Source organism: Micrasema longulum, unplaced genomic scaffold (genome assembly GCF_059751315.1).
Source record: "Micrasema longulum isolate JH-2025_06_02 unplaced genomic scaffold, ASM5975131v1 h1tg000281l, whole genome shotgun sequence".
Lineage (NCBI taxonomy): Eukaryota > Metazoa > Arthropoda > Insecta > Trichoptera > Brachycentridae > Micrasema > Micrasema longulum.
This window is the reverse complement of record NW_028277485.1, coordinates 1-17,131: the sequence shown is the minus strand read 5'-3', so window position 1 is coordinate 17,131 and position 17,131 is coordinate 1. Positions and strand designations below refer to the sequence as shown.

General features: G+C 32.2%; 1 protein-coding gene across 1 annotated transcript in view; it reads left to right on the top strand.

Annotated features, from left to right (window-relative positions):
• The window catches only part of LOC148282862 (uncharacterized), a gene marked incomplete at its 3' end in the record, with an annotated part of 206,675 nt that extends 190,372 nt beyond the window's left edge, over positions 1–16,303 (top strand). Inside the window, exon 6 of the mRNA XM_088224373.1 lies at positions 16,164–16,303. Within this exon, the coding sequence (XP_088080499.1) occupies positions 16,164–16,303 (140 nt within the window). The remainder of the gene's footprint in view (positions 1–16,163) is intronic.
• Positions 16,304–17,131: the final 828 nt, after the last annotated feature.

Below are 17,131 nucleotides of genomic sequence, written 5' to 3'. Positions count from 1 at the left end.
TTTATACAAATTTATAAACAAATGAGTGATTATTTATTATTTGAAGTTTTTGATTAATGGCTTTACTAATTTCTAATCGTTCTAAATTATCTAAACGAAAACCATTTTTATTGACATGCAAAATTTCTACACACGTTTCTTGATTAAATTAAGTGGTTTATACAAATTTATAAACAAATAAGTGTAAAATGTCATACCACAAAGTGAAAAATGTTTTTGATAACAATAATGAAAATATTGATATTCTGCTAGAAGTTTTTTTAAAATTGTTGATTTAGGATGAGCCTTTAACTTTAAAAGTGCAATATCTCACAACTAGTAAAATGTAGTTACTAACTTGTGCCAGAAACCCTATATCTTAATTTTTGTAAAAAAAAATGCACCACAATAGGTAAGGAGATCCAATTGCGGTGGTGAATTACTGCAAAATACACCCAGACTTGAGATAAATCAAATTTTATTTTTGTGTTCTCACCGGGAATCGAACCAGGAATCTTCCGTACGTGTGTCTCGTGTCTTAGCCGGAGGCCACCTCATGTTTTTAACTATCGAGATACATTGCAATTTGCGTATTGAGTAGTGTTCTATGTACCATCTTATTATAATAAAGAAAAAAATCAAATTTTAAAGATTTAGAAACAGGAAACAATTATATATTATTTATAAAATAAAAGGAAATATGTTTTATTTAAAAAACCAACAGTTTTTAATTTTTTATATTTAAGTCATTTTTTTAATCAAGATGCACTGCGGTTGGTGTACTAACGCAGTGCCATATGCACCGTTAGATGCGGAATAAGAATGATAATAATGATTTTATTTTTTAATAATTATGAAATATTGCATGGTCTCAAATCAGTTTATTATTCATTTATGTATTTCAATTTACAAATATTATTTATTGAAGAACATAAAGTAAGGAAATCATTCGATTTAGCCATTTTAAAATGCTGTTTTTTTTCAAAATCACGCAATAAGAAAAATCATAAAACATTTATTTAAAAAATACAACATTTTTTTAAAGGTAATATTTGTTAAAAAATATTCTTAAACGTTTTATAAAACTAAAATTTAATTACTTTTCGGACGGCAGAGTACGCCTCTTCAAATTTAGACCAAACTTTGGTACATTGATTCTCATAAAAGACTTGGTTTATTCGATTCGAAGATACTAACTAACTAACAAAAGAAATGTGAAGACAAAACACTAAATTAAAAAAAAAAAAAAAACAAATATTCTAAACTACACGCAGTTGGTGGTATTTTTCTATAATTCTACGTGAAGTTAGGCATTCAACAAACGTTAAAAAAAATATAAACAGTTTAAATATTTTAGTTCATACCTTTTTTATAGAATAACAAATTTATTAATTTTAATAAGAAGTTTTTGGTTGTAAATAAAATATTTCTAAGGCATTTTATATTATTTATATTCCACTCGCTAGAAGCGTAAAACAGGTATAATTATTGCTTTCTATAACGCCATCTTATGCCAACATAATCATATGTTTGAATAAATTACAACAGGGATGAAGAATTCCTTAAATAAGGGAATATGGAAGTCAATGCATTGACAAGGCTTATGACCTGTCTTTGGCTGGTTTAAGTGGCCACTTTACACACTGTGTAACATTCACCGTATTGCCTATGCTACATCCATATTTAGTCAATTCTTCCATTTGTTGATTTTAGTGAAATTAAAGAGCTGAAACCTTTATTGTTGTGAAGAGATTCATCTGACTAAATTATTTCACATATAGGCAACGCCTAAAAACAATTTTTCAATTTTTAAACTTCTTCTTGGACCTGTTGGTTTCATTACAATATTTGAGTTTGTCCAAATGTTCGTAGACAAAAGACTGGATTTCACCCCCTCGGGAGTCATTAAGATTAACAAATTACAACAGGGATGCCTTGACTTCCGTATTCCCTTATTTAAGGTATTCTTCATCCCTGTTGTAATTTGTTAATCTTTATGACTCCCGAGTGGGTGAAATCCAGTCTTTTGTCTACGAACATTTGGACAAACTCAAATATTGTAATCATATGTAGTTTATTACTGTTAATAATATTTCTAAGATGCTCAAATAATGCGTTAGGGGTTTGTGTTCTAAATTATTCTACTTTAACTCAGGGTACATATTTGTTACCAAAGCGTAGGAACGAGCAATATATATTGTGTACGTACAATACTAAGAACCTGTGATGAGATTTGTCAGTCATGTCAGCGCAATAGTTGCATTTTTAGATCAGGTGTTTGTGCAGCTGGTGGGCTAATTTTATTTTTATCCTAATCCTTTGTAAGTTACAACTCTTTTATTTGCTGAACTGATATAATGTAATGACGTGTCCGAGTAATTAGCTAATGCAACCCATGAATTCAGTTTAAAGGTCTCTACTAAAACTATAATATTAATCCTTCAACAGCGTGTGGTTTAAGATTCAATATATAATTTTTTTGTAGGATGTCTAACTATCCTGTATTTTACAGAACGTTCCTTTTCAGCCATCATTTTGACCGTGTTCTAGATATTAATAAAAAAATCACGGTGTCCCGTGCTGTTACCATAAATCTTATTATATTAGATCATATAAATGTGTCTCTTCCTAGTCCTGATCACCATGTCGTATTCTCGATACTGTAGTCCTCCTCTTGTCTCTGCATTAGCTGCTACAAACGAAGTGCCTGTTGCACAGGTCCGACCAGCGCATGAAAGACCTCCCTCGTCCTCTTTTCCCTCTATGTTGCCGACTACAACAAGGTTCTCCAGGCAATCTTCCTCTCCTTGGGAGAGAGGAAGATTTTGGAATACATGTATTATATTTTAGAAATAATCTTAAGTCAATAATCTTAGTCTTAACTTAGTTTTAATCTTAAGTCTGGTCATGTGAAAAACAGACAGAACCGAAGGGCTTGTATGACAAGATGTATGAATGTGAAAGAAGCAAGGAACGTATGCCAGGGTAGACGTGTGTGGCGGTCCATTCTCTCTGCCTACCCCTACGGGGAAATGGCGTGATAGCAGTAGTAGTAGTAGAAATATGTACCTACTGTAAAATGAGCACAAACGGTTGATGACTTTAGTTTAACATGTTATTCATTTGTTATTTTTAGATAAGTCGTAAAACCGTTTTGGAAAATAAGAAAAAGGTGTTGCAATAGAGCAAGGAGTGAATTGCACGGCTCTCAAAGATTATTTTACAGTTAACGGGTAACTTTATTTTCTCATGTAACCAACAAACGTAACGAGGACACGTATGTGTTTTCCTTGCCTTATTGGCTCCTAATGATGCATCGGTAGTGCACCTACATTAGGTTACAGCGTTATCTATAATTATTCCTAGCAATAAGAGACAATGATGTACTTCAAGGATCTAGGGTAACATATAAATTGACCCTCGGACTTAGACCGTGGTGCTTAATACTACGCTACTTGGTAAAGAAAAAATAAACGAATTACTAAAGATGTCAAATGTTCTGAATGTTTTAGTGAAACTTTTAGGTATTTTTATATAGTATACGAGTATTTTCGACTTTCGTATCTATTCGATCGTTACTCATTTAAATTTTAGATTTTTTTTTAAGAGTTGGATTTAAAAAATAACATTTGTATTTATAAAGTAATTGGACGAAAACTTCAAAAATGTACCTTGATGAAATAAAAATATCAAGCTCATTTATTTCACATGGTATGTGCGTAATGCGTACAATATTTACGAAACAATAATTTTTATTTTAACCGTACTCAATTTTCAATTTGTTATCATTGAACAGAAAATTATTAATATTTATTTTATTACTGATAAATATTAAAAATAATATATTTTTCTTCATTTGAAATTGTATTTTATGTATTTAAATTGTTTTTAACCTTTGTATATGTAAAAGTCTTTTGGACGTTAATAAATAAATAAAACAAATAATAAACACTATTCGACAAGTGACTAGGTACTGAATCACAACGTTAAACATCTTTAAAAAAAAGATCAATCTATTATTCCTAAAGAGAACCAGTCCATGCCATGTACAGACGTACATAAATATGTGTGTATAAATATATATATATATATTCAAGCATAACAAAAGTGCGCAACAGGTGGAATTTCTTGGGTCTAAGACTCCCAAATATTCGCTAGCTACTTAAATCTTTTTGTTCACAATTTATCAAATATCACATAAAAATCAAAGAATGCACATGTATTAAACTTTTTTCAATGCAAAAACGTTGTACCTCTTCTATACAAAAAATACTATCCGTTAAAATATATGAAAAGAAACATCTAAATTTTATTATTTAGTTTTTAAAGACCAATTTTTAAACAATATGTGTTGTAATTTTGTAAGACGTGTGCTTTCTTTATTTTATTTTATTTATTCATCCAAAGATACATATTATATAACAATAATTACGTATCCCTAACTCTATAAGGCCGAGAGCCCTGTATTGAGTTGGGATATAACATAATGGAAAGTGGAAGCATGCACATTATCAAAAAATACCATGCTTTGTGTTTCTGGTATCTTATGTTTTGTAAATATTATAAATGAATATTTTAAACTTTGTAAATAATCTTTTCTTACCCAGAAATGAGTAGTGTAGCTCGTGGAAGTTTTATATTATGTTTAATGAGTATATGATTTAAAAACGTATCTTAAAAATCTGTTGTAAATAATTTAAGTTACATAGTAGTAATTTACGTTGTTTTATTAAAATAGTAACTTACTCTTATTCATCCTTTAATTTAAATATAATAATATATTATTATATCAAATTTGCTATTCGTTTGTTTTTCGGTTTATAATATTGTTTAATTGTTGACGCTGCCAGGCATTCATAATTAATTGAATTTATTTTTAAATAACTTTTACACCAATTAATTTTTCTTTATTGCTCCCGGTTTCAAATGGACTAATTGGGTTGAATAATCAATTTATGTGTATGCATTAACGAATCTAAACTATTTTATGTATATATAAATAAGAAAAAATAGTTTTAAAGTTTTTTTGTAAATTTAAATGGGCCTAAAAGCATTTTAGGTATAATATAAATAAATAATAACAATGTTAGTCATAATTGTTTTTGTGAAATACCTATCACTACAAACAGTAAGAATATCGTTTCAGGAAATTTTCCTAACCGAAGGTATATTTTCCGTTTTCGTATTTCCCTTCAAAACCATTTCGGTGTTCGGAAAATCATTTTCCGGAAAAGAACGAGCGCTCTGATTGGTTATACAAACGCCGCCGTCCCGAGAGAAACAGAATTTGAAGTGCCGATAGCAACATCTTTCCGCACTCTTCTACGATAACATGCGTGGTACGAATGCACCCCACTTATCGAGGGATGGAAATTGCATTATCAGCGCTTGGAATTAGTACACATCGTTCCGCCGTTACAAGTGGTTGTCAGCACCCAGCACCGTAGCACGTTGTCTATATTAACTGCAAAAAAATTTCAACTAAATTTAAAATGACGACTCATTAAGTCTTTCTCTGTAAAGTTTTTCGTCTAATATTTTTTCAAAGCACATTTTGAAACCCGTTCGTGTTAACAAACTTGTCTACGTAAGTGAAATTAATAGTTTAAGTAGACTACCGCGATTTTCCTCACCTTTTTGCGTGGTGCGGTTACTCTAAATAATTTCAAGTAGGTTTGTTTTGAGAATTGATTTTTTAGCAATGGATATAAATATTTTAGGAACCTATTTCACTTCCGTTCATATTGTGGTTGTTAACGGTGTAATTTATTTATTCGAAATTGTGGCCGCGTTTTATCAAAGGTTTCAAGGTATGAAACACATTATTATTATTTTTTATTGATTTCGTACAGTAGTTATAATTTTTTTATTAAAAATTTAATCAAAATTATTTCACTGATAGAAAATTTGGCCACTTTTCCGATGCGATATTTAAATTGTTGAATATTACAAAATTTAATTTGTTTTTAAAGGTGTTTTAATGTTAGTCAGTTTAGTATTTATACAGTATATTATTTAGTATTTAGTATTATCAGTCAGTATTTTAAATACAAATTTTTGTAACTTATTATTAAATGATTACCCTGGCGCAAATTACTCAAATTCTTAAGATGCTTGTTGAATAGGTTTTTCATCCCGAACCACCTGTTAAGCTAACTAAGCTTTTGGTGTTGTATTTCTCGCGTCTTATGTCAGTAGTCAATTTAAATCTTACAATATTTTATTTTTGTATATATATAAAATAATGTGATAGTTATTTTTTAATAAAAATAGGGGTTTATTCATTATGCATTCAAATAATATAAAAAATTCATTAAAAAAATATATCCGTCTTAACAGAAACAAAAAAAAAATAACGCGATTATAAAGGATGTCATTTTTGTTTTTGTTTGGTGGGGAATCGAACCCGACATTTCATACATTACGAGACGGATGAATTGTGATATTTTATAAGTATTGTTAATAAAAATCTTAAATCTTGTAAATGTTTTTAGTTTACTTTTTAACAAAGCAAATAGAAGTTGTCCAATTTAAAAACATTAATTTTCAATTTCCAAATCAATTGAATCCTTACATGAATTATTAAAGTTTATTTTTGTTTCTTTTTAATTATGTTTTGAATTATGATTTTTTGTCGCGTGAATATAACTAATACATATATTATTATGATAAATAATCTTCTAATCTTATGGAAGCTTTTCTGAAAGCTACAGTTTATTGTATAGGGTTACGTGTTCAACTTTATATGAGTTTCAGATTAAATGTAGAAAAACGTAGATTCCATTTTTTTCTGATAGATTCTGATGATAACCAATTTATTTGGTCTACAAATAATGAAAAATAATATTTGAAATGCAGAAATATTCAAATGAAAAAATCCACTTCTTTTTTTTCATCAATTACATACCGATTCAAATAATAAATAAAAAAAATTAAATTATCAGTGTAAGTGATTAAAATTAAATTATTAAAAACAAAAATAAATATGTATAAACCACATGCAAATGCAAACACTAATAAATACACTTTAAATAAAACTAGCAATGTAAATAATCTAAATTAAGTAATTGTAAAAATAATTCATTTATATAAAAACGCATCGTGAATACTCTTCTTAAACCTTAGCAACCCACAGTAAAAAATGTCAATCTCTGTTCTTTCAATACTGTTATATAATCTGAACATTCTTGATAAAAAATAAAAGTTCAATTCGATTTTTCACTAAACATTTTGTAATAAACACGTCGTTTGTCTTCCCTTAGTAGAGGGGGTATTTACTAAAAAATATTTTGATGTTTAACATATTAGTGTTTTTCAAACGGCCTAGTTGATGTTTTTTATGTTTTGTGCGATTTTTTGTACGAAGGTTGTCTTTTGAATTTTGCATATAGAGCTGGAGTAAAACAGTATGTAGTTTTCAAAGAGTTTATTGTTTTTCGAAGTATTCTTCACGATGATAAATACATTTTTGCATGCGTTCGGACCTACTATGGAAGTAGTTATTCCACTCGTTTGTTGGTACAGTCGAAATTGCGTTTTTGAAGGCGTCGACTGCTTCTTCTGGCGACTGGAACCTTTGACCTTGCAGTCCGTTATTGATTTTCGAAAGGGTAAAAAAATCGTTGGGACTTGACTGTACGGAGGATAGTCTAGAAATTCGACGTTTTGTTGCTCTAAAAAATATATTGTCTTGAGAGCTGTATGCGAACTTGCATTATCTTGGTGGAGGATAATTTGTCGTTCAGGGTTGATTTTTTTAAGCTTAGCGATGACTTTCGGCAAATAAATAACTGTTTACCAATCGATAGTAACAGTTCTTTGATCTTGCAGAGGAATTACCTGCTTTTGGAACAAATGTCGTGACCATATTTTTGGACATACACACGGATGCTCTTTGTTGTCTTTTCCTCAATTTGGAATACCCAAACAGACGATTGGCGTTTATTTTCTTGTTCATATGAGAAAACCTACGATTCATTATCACTGACGATGTCACATTTTTACAGTTTCCCGCGTTGAAGCGGTCTAGAGTTTTTTGACACCAATAATTGATCAATTATTGATCCTAGCTTCTTTCTGTTCTTCGGTCAACAGATGCGGTATCCAACGGGAAACTATTTTTCTAGACACAATTCTTCATTATTTTTAAAAAAAATTGAGGTCTTTTAAATTCACAATGATGCCTTAATCTCGCAATTTGTCAACTGTCGATCTTTCTTAATGAGCTTGCGCAAAGCATCGACGTTTTCCTGGGCGACTGCCGTTTTTGGTGCATCTGTCCTTGGGTCGTCGCTAAGGCTCAGCCGTCCACTTTTGAATTCGCCATACCAACGAAAAAAAAATCGATTGATTCCGAATCACTGCCGAAATTAGAAACCAACTTGGCGAGGCATTCTTGTTGAGAAAGTTGTAAAAAATGATAGCGCGAAAATTTTCTCGGCTTAATGTCATTGTTCGAATAATTTGTAAACATTGACAATCACTGTAGCCACACCACTATACCTATTGCACTATAACTTTGGATTTAGGTTAACTTAAGATGAAGATTTTTTTAAATAGTGATATTTGATTCGTGGCGCTCTCTATGTGCCTGTATACAAAACTTAAAAGACAACCCTCGTATCAGATAAGATCTGTATCGTTCATTGGATGGCCACTCAGCCCTTGGCACTGATCTGATTTCTCTAGCTACTTCGGTGTCTACGCTTGCGATTGACGAAATCGATTTTGAAGTAATCATGATTGCCCGTGGCGGGACGAGGCCCGATTCCCCCATGGTCATTCCGAGGATAATTATCAGTGACGTGGATCCTTATCACACCTTGGATAACCTAAAGAACGCGATGCAAATGGTTCGCGAACGAATCGCATTGAACATGCCGGAATCCGTTTCCTCCGAGAGCCAAGAAGAGCCTCTTCCATCCTGTGATGGAAATTCTGATAGATCTGATGAGAAGATCTCAGACAGGGGGTCCTGCGATTCTCGTTGCCTAGATAACGACGATTATGATACCAGCTCCGAAACGTCTACTGATGCTGAGTGCTGCTTCCATATATGCCGTGTTTGGTTTCGCAACAAGTTCCAGTCGATCAACTGTTGTCGACGGCCCTCAGCTGGCCCTGCTGCGTCGGAATAACCACTCGTACTTACAATGCTTCCCCGACAAGGAAGAATCGAGGTAAGTGGTTCTCCCCGCTTATGGGAATTCTTGTTCAATTGTTTATTATTGGGCGAAACTGTTTTTTATCTTAGCAGGGGAGAGCGAGCGGTTCATCAGATTTGTGTAAATTGTGTTTTAATTTATTACATCTATATACATCATTACGGAATGTGATTTTACCTGTTTACCAGCGCAATAAATTCGGCGAATGCGTATTCATGAGTATATTTGCTGGTCATATTGTATAAAGTGTGCATTTAAAAAAAAGATTTTTTTTCATATGTTTATTTTTCCATACATATATTAATTTACATAGAAATATAATTACAAAAGTACACTTTAGAAAAATACATATTAAAATTAAGCTATAATTATTTAAATTTATTTCAACAGAGAGGGAAAACATTTAATATGAACAGCTCCCTAGGGAGGAAATCCAGCCAGTCTGCAAGCATTTAGACAGACTCAAACATTGTTGTATAACAGAATTATGCTATTGCATCTAACATAAGTGTGAAACTGAAAAAAAATAGATAATCCGCATAATATTGAAAATGCTTTGTTGCGTTTTCAATAATAATTTTCATGTTTTACGTTAATTGTTTTGAAAGACTATGAAATATTTCGATAAAAAAGGTTCTTGAATGAATTTTCCCCATTAAAATAAAATAATAAATAATAATAGCCTATCCATAAAATATGTTAAAATGGTTTTTCATAATTTTTTGTTTGTAAGTATTTACTAGAATAAATACTTATAGAACTAATAGTGCTTAAATGTTTTGACCTAATGCGATATTGAATTTGTCAATATTTACAAAATAACTTATTTTGCGCTTTATTATGAACGAGCTGACCCCGGCAATGCTTGCTATTGCTGGATTTGCATTGTTTTCATATTATTTTTGCACAGCGCGCCCGAAGATAATATATAAAACTTGGCGTTTTTACTAATTTTCGGATGGTTATAGCTCGTAGTTTACCCAAAAAATAAAACGGTATGGACACAACAATGGTAAATATCTATTGTGTGTAAAAAAAATATTGCTCTTGTGCCATGATCCAGGGAGAAAATCCGGGAATACGTTTTTAAAATAAAAAGGAAAACCGCGTTTACTCTTACTCGTACGTACTGTGTTTTTGATAATTCCATTTTGCATAAATAAAAATAAATCTCTCGGTTTTCCTACATCAGACCATAGAACGTAGGTACAATTGAACGTACTTATGCGGAAAGCAGCAAAATGCGATATTGGTATAATTGGGGGCAGTAAGATCAATTCTATGTTCTGCTAAAAATAGCCAGGCCGCTTTCATACAAAAAACTGAAGCCTTTTGAAAATAGTGTTGATCACAAAAACGGCATTTCTCCATTTGCAGCAAACAACTACAACACTATTTTTTATTTATTATTTACATACAATATTACATTTTAGTTATTTTTAAAACATAAAAAAAAAAAAAAATTACAGTACTCACCAAGCCAATTTATATGGCTTGTCGGTAAAGATCTTTTACATTAAATCATAGGATAGTCCTACATAGTTGTATAATAATAATTAATGATTGCAAATAAAGTGGGTATTTGAGTTGGATAAGCAGAAATTGTTTCAACAGCTATTGAACCATCCCATTGAGCATCGTTTTTAAGCAAATTTAATGTTTGACATGCTTCTCTATATAATATTTTGCACACAAACGTCCATCAACTGTTTTTCTCTTGGCTGAATTTGTTTTAATTTATTATTTATTTAAAGAAAACAATAGCCATTGGAACAGAAAAATACAATATTTACGAATAAACCAAAATTTTAGGCCAATGCCAGTTTTCCATATATTTTATTTATTTAATCAATAATTTTTTTTATAATGTTTTTATGTTTGTCATCTATGTGCAGTTCGGTGTGTTTTGCTATTTCAAACGCCTTTTTGTAGTATTTTCTCAAATACTGAGCGCAATTAGTAGACTAGTGGATCTGAATCTGGGCTTCTGGAGAGCCAATAAACTGCAGTATGTAAATTTCACGAATATACTGGCCAGACTTTGCACTCGGGGCTGGAGTAGAATCTTGTTGGAAGATAGAATATCTTGAACCGAACACTGTGTCAATTAAAAGCCTCACAACTTTTTCCTGTATATCATTTTTGCACTCTTCACACCCCGAGCATAAAAATGGAGCTTAGCAACCCTTTCATAGAAAAAAACCCACCAAACCATAACTGACATGGGATAATATCATTTTTGAACTCTGGAAATAACTTTAGCGGCTTTTCGAGGGCTACAAGCATACATCCGGTCAATTTGCTTGTGGAAGTTTTCTTCGATGTTATATGTATGTATTTCGATAAATTCCGCTTCTGACTAGATAGCTCCGGAAGTCCGCACACTTCGAGGACATCCGCTTCTTTGTCAATCTTCAACACAGAATGTTCTTGAACCGATAAATAGTGCGATACACAAACTGGCAACTGACACCTAATATTTTTAGGGTAAAATTAATATTAGCCGGCATCTTCCCAGCTTTAAATTACGCAGTTACAGCGATTCAGTATTCTTTATCACTCAATTCCATGTTTATTTTTCAGTGTTCAATAATTACTGAACAGGACAAAGGATGGAACATTACCTGAAAAAATGTTACAGGCCTCTACCTGATATTGTTTACATTTTATGCATTTTGAAACTCTGGTAAGAGTATTTTTTATAGTAGGACTTGGAATAAAGGGTACTCGCAAAGTTTTGCCTTTAACCTAATAAAGCTCAGCCGAAATCAAGTGAGGGTTATCACAAGAGCCCGCCTAAAGCACTGCAGATTGAACGAACACCTTGCTAAAATGAACCTTTCCGAAACTTCTAGATGTAGGTTCTGTAGTGCAGGTGAGGAAACACCTATACACATTCCATGTGAATGTAATGCCTTACATCTTAAAAGGAGCCTTATCCTCGGGGGAACACCCTTGCATAGCACTGACCCCCACCACAAAGAATAAAAATAAGAATATGGACTAGGAATATGACGGTCTATTGTTGCGTTCGCATACCATGCTTGAGGTCCCGGTTTCGATCATTAGCAAGGTCGAGGTGAAATTAATATTATTAACGATGACGGGTATTTATATTTTGTTTTATTGTTAAATCAAGACCTGAATATTTTACTACATGAGAAAAAACCTCTCTCATAGCACCAAGAATAAAGAAGCAATTATTTATACAAAGAGGGCCTTTATACAAATAAGCTTCCCAAAAAAATAATGAAATAAATTGCATCAAAAAAATTGTAAGAGTATTAAAACTTTTTTTTTTTTAATTAATGAATATTTTTATACCAGAAATTAATATTTGTAGGACGCAATTCAATAAATTAAAAAGTATTTAATGTTTATCGATGGTCCCTATTAACAATGTCAGTTTTGCAAAATGAGTTAGTTAGTTTTACCAACACTGTTTCATGGACAAAGTTACTGCTACCGACAATATTAGCCTAGAAACAGAAAAATAAAATGATTTTCAATTAAATATATTATTGTATACCATGCAACTTTTTATGGTGATTATATTTATATAACTAAGTGAAAATTGCTTAAAATGTATATCCGACATTGTTAATAGGGATAATCGATATAATGCAAGCAAGACACCACAACTAATATACTGATTTACCGTTTGCATTTCCTTAACTTTTTATTTATTTTTATTATTATTATTTTTAATTTACAAACAAACCATCACGCTGTTTCCCCGTAGGGGTAGGCAGACAGGATAGAACGCCATATCACTCTGTCTTTGGACACAGACCTCGCTTCCTCTACATTCATACATCTTCTCATGCACGCACGCCGAGTATTCCTACTCTTGACATGTCCATCTTCAATTGTTTGATGGACTTGATCGTGTCATGTCTTTCTCGGTCTTCCTCGTTTTCTGCATCTGTCAAAATTCGCGTCGTAGATCCTTTAAGCCGTTCTTTTGCTGTCCATTCGCTCTAAATGTCCAAACCAACGCAGCACACCTTTCTTTATTCTGTCAATAATGCATGTCTCGGCCTTACACAGTTCACGGATCTCGACATTTGTGCACCTATCATACATCGTTTTACCACACATTCGCCTGAGGAATCGCATTTCGACAGCATTTAAACCACTTTCATAATTATTTTTCCAATTCCATACTTCGCTCTCATATATTAGAGTTGGCACTAGAACTCCATTGTGAACTACTTGTTTTGCCTCCTGCGATAAACATTTGTTTGCCAAGGTAGATTTTTTATTTTGTTTTTTTAATTTGTTTTTGATTATTTAAATTTATTTCAACAGAGAGGATAAATATTTTTGAGAAAGGAATATGGAAGTCTAGGCATTTACAGGCCTTGTGACCTGTCACTAGCTGGTTTAAGTGGCCACTTTACACACTGTGTAACATTCACCATTCTGCCTATGTTTGAACATCCACATTTCCTCAACTCTTCCATCTGTTAAATTTTGTGAAGTAAAAAAGCTAAAACCTTAAAGTGTCCACTTATACCAGCCAATGACAGGTCATAAGTCCTGTAAATGCCTAGACTTTCATATTCCCTTCTCAAAAATGTTTTCTCTCTCTGGTAAAATAAATTCAAATATGGATAACTCCCTAGGGAGGAAATCCAGCCAGTCTGCAAGCATTTGGACTTACTCAAACATTTTTGTTTATGATTAGGCTGTAAGAAATTGCTAGTGGTATTTAGACTCCCATTAAAACGTGTATAGCTTTGTTTTATTTTTTTGTATTTATCAAATTGTATATTTTTGGTTCAAATGTGGTTTTGCATTGTAATATTTCACTGTCCCTGGACTGGCACCTTCCCTTCATGTAATTCATCAAGATTCACTGCATTTTGTGTTTTAATGCAGTGCCCTGTGCGCCATTGGATGCGGATAGCGGTGCGATAATTATGATCATTATATATAATTGTAGTTTTAGTGATTCTAAACATGATATTATTGATATTTTAACCACGGTGAAGAATCGTTTGTTAAGAAAAGATTATGTTTAGCTATTCTTAGGTTATAATATGACCCTTAAGTTGTCGGTTAAAATTGTATCTTTTTACATTCTGCCTACGTTTGAACTACCATTTTTCTTATTTTTTTAGAAGTAACTTATACACAGTTTACAAAGTGATTTAGATACTCAAATCATCAAATCATCATGATCGTAGAACAAAAACGCAACTTTAGACGAGAGCGGTTTAAAATTTTACTTGACGTTTTATGTCACAATTTGTACAGTACAAAAGTATATCAGTTGATGCTTGGGTTCGATTTATATTTTTTTCAAACCTGGAAAATAAAGCCTTTATATAACATTTACGAGATCAAATATACAAGAAAGTGAACGTCGCATTTTTCGCACATCTGTCGCTGTTCTACAATCACGACGAAATGATGGATCATAAGTCTTTTCAATGTTGAGATATTTGAAATTAAAATAAATACCCGCTGTTTTTAACCCCTTAGTATTTATTTTATTACCGACAGCCTTCTGAGTTTTTACGCACTTTTTATCATTATATAATTTACAAAGTAATACAATCCTATTGTATAGCATTAACAGTGTCCATCTTACCCTAATACGTAAGATTTTATACCATTTCCTGTTCTAATAATAGTAAAGGAGCGCGTCGTAGCTTAGAAACCGGACGGTAATTATATAAATTTAATATGTATATATTTTTTAAAAGAAACATAAGCTTACCCAAATATTTCAATTTTGGTGGCCATTTTCAAAGAGTTGTAAATAACTCGAAGGTTTGAACCTCGGACCTCTAATCCGTGAGTCCGTAATACTAACCACGGGACCGCAGCCCGAATAAATAAAGAAGTTTAAAAGAAATATGTAAAAAAAAAGAAATTAAGTTATAAACCCTTGCGGATCACTTACATTCATTTAACAAAATATTTTTGTTTTTTTGATTCAAACTCTATTGTTAGTGATAACATTTTACACATGTTTTGCATAGGTTGTCTTAGTCTATTGTTTAGTTTTGTCTGGTAGTTTATTGTATAGTTTCAGTCCCTGGTTTATTAGTCTCGACTGTCTTTCTTGTTTGTTCTGATATTCTCGAATTGTGTCCCTGCTCATTACAATTTTTAATGTTTTAGTTCTGTTCTTTGTCTACAATTATATCACTGGCTTATTTATGTATTAATTTTAGGGGTTCTAGTTGGAGAAGTTCATATACATTTAACTGTTAAGTTAACTTTTGAACAGTTCTTTAGTTGGTGTTAGATGGTCATACACTAACTTTAATATTTTATTTTGCGGTCGTTGTAATCTGTTTATGTTATTTCGGTTTTCTGATCCCCATAGTTCTTGCATATATAATATTTTAGATTTCACTATACACAGGCTTCATACATTAGATTTTTAAAAATTGTGCATGATTTTGAAAAAAAGACCCGATTATTATGCTATTTTGATAGTTAAATTATTGATATCAATTGTCCATGTCAATTGTGGGTCTATTGGTATTCGTAAGTACATTTTACATGACTGTTAAATTTCAATTAGTCGTTTATAAGACATTTATTTCATGCCATTTTTTTATTTATTCAAAATGTATTATATATATTTTTTTTCGTTTTTGTTTGTCTATTTAGTCAAAACAATTGGGTCATTGTTTATGTCTTTGTTAATTAATGCGTCAGCTTGATTTTCATTAAAAAGTCCCATGTACTCGGCATAAATAATTATTTTTCTTGTAAAATTGTACAACAGTAAGTCATGAATGTCAAAGGTCACCTGTGTGTTGGGTCTAAAAGAGCCAATGTCTGTTTTTTTTTTCTTGCCAACATTTTGTAGAGGGTTTAATGTCAATTAAAAAGTATACATATATAAAAAAAATATATACGAATACAAATGTGGTAGTGTAATTCATTGAAAATAGTTTTAAACACCTTAAATAGTTCATTATACTCGTAACGTCACAAAATGGCTGTAAAGTGACTCTGCTGTAATGTTGCGATTTTTGTCATTGGGTCTTTTAGCCTAAGCCACAGACACAGACCTTTGGCCTCCTGCAATTTTCGCCTCCAACTAAGTCTGTCCTCAGCCGCCGTCTTCCACTTTTCCACCTGGAGAAACTGCGCTACATCCTTTCTTACTTCACCCTCCCATCTCAGCCTGAGTATTCCCACTAATCTCCTTTCTCCGGGTGTCCGCTCGTTAATCTTTTAGGGACGTGTGAATCAGGCATTCGCTGTACACGTCCGGCCCATCTTAATCTAGGCAACTGCATATGTGCCAAGATCCCGGGGGCCTGGTATATGTTGTACAATTCTGTGTTGTACCGAATGCGCCACTGATTATCCTCTCTCACTTGCCCGCAGATTCTTCGGAGTACATTCCATTCAAATGTGTCCGGTATATTAGCCATCTTCACTGTCAGTAATAACGCCTTACCCATCTTCATTCATTAATTGTTTGTTTATTTATTTTACAGAAATATAGAGTGAACAATGATTAAATGACATTATAAAGATGAGGTTTAAAGACAGACCAGCGAAGTTTCTAAATAAAAAGCAAGCATATGCCAATACAGTTCGTATAATTGTTTTGTAAATGGTGATTTTGGTTTTTTTGTGGACGTTACGTGATTTGAACACTGGCAGCAAATAAAAGTATGTTTTGTTTGCTTTAAGTCTTTTTCTGATTTCTGCTCTTTGATCCTCATTGTTCTCTGTTATACTAGAGCCCATTTAGGTGAAGTACTCGACCACTTCAAAGAAGTAATTATCTTTGTATTGGACACTGCTTCTTGCTCTGTGCGATGGGTTCTTGCTCTGTGTCATCATTTTTGTTTTCTCAACATTGATTTTCAGTCCCACATCTCGTGCCGTTTTATTCCAAGGGATCAAAGACCTCTTAAATGTCTATTATTGATATCCCGAGAATGTCGATATTATCCGCATATCCGACAAGTTGGCTTCTCTCATAACAAATATTGGAGCCAGTG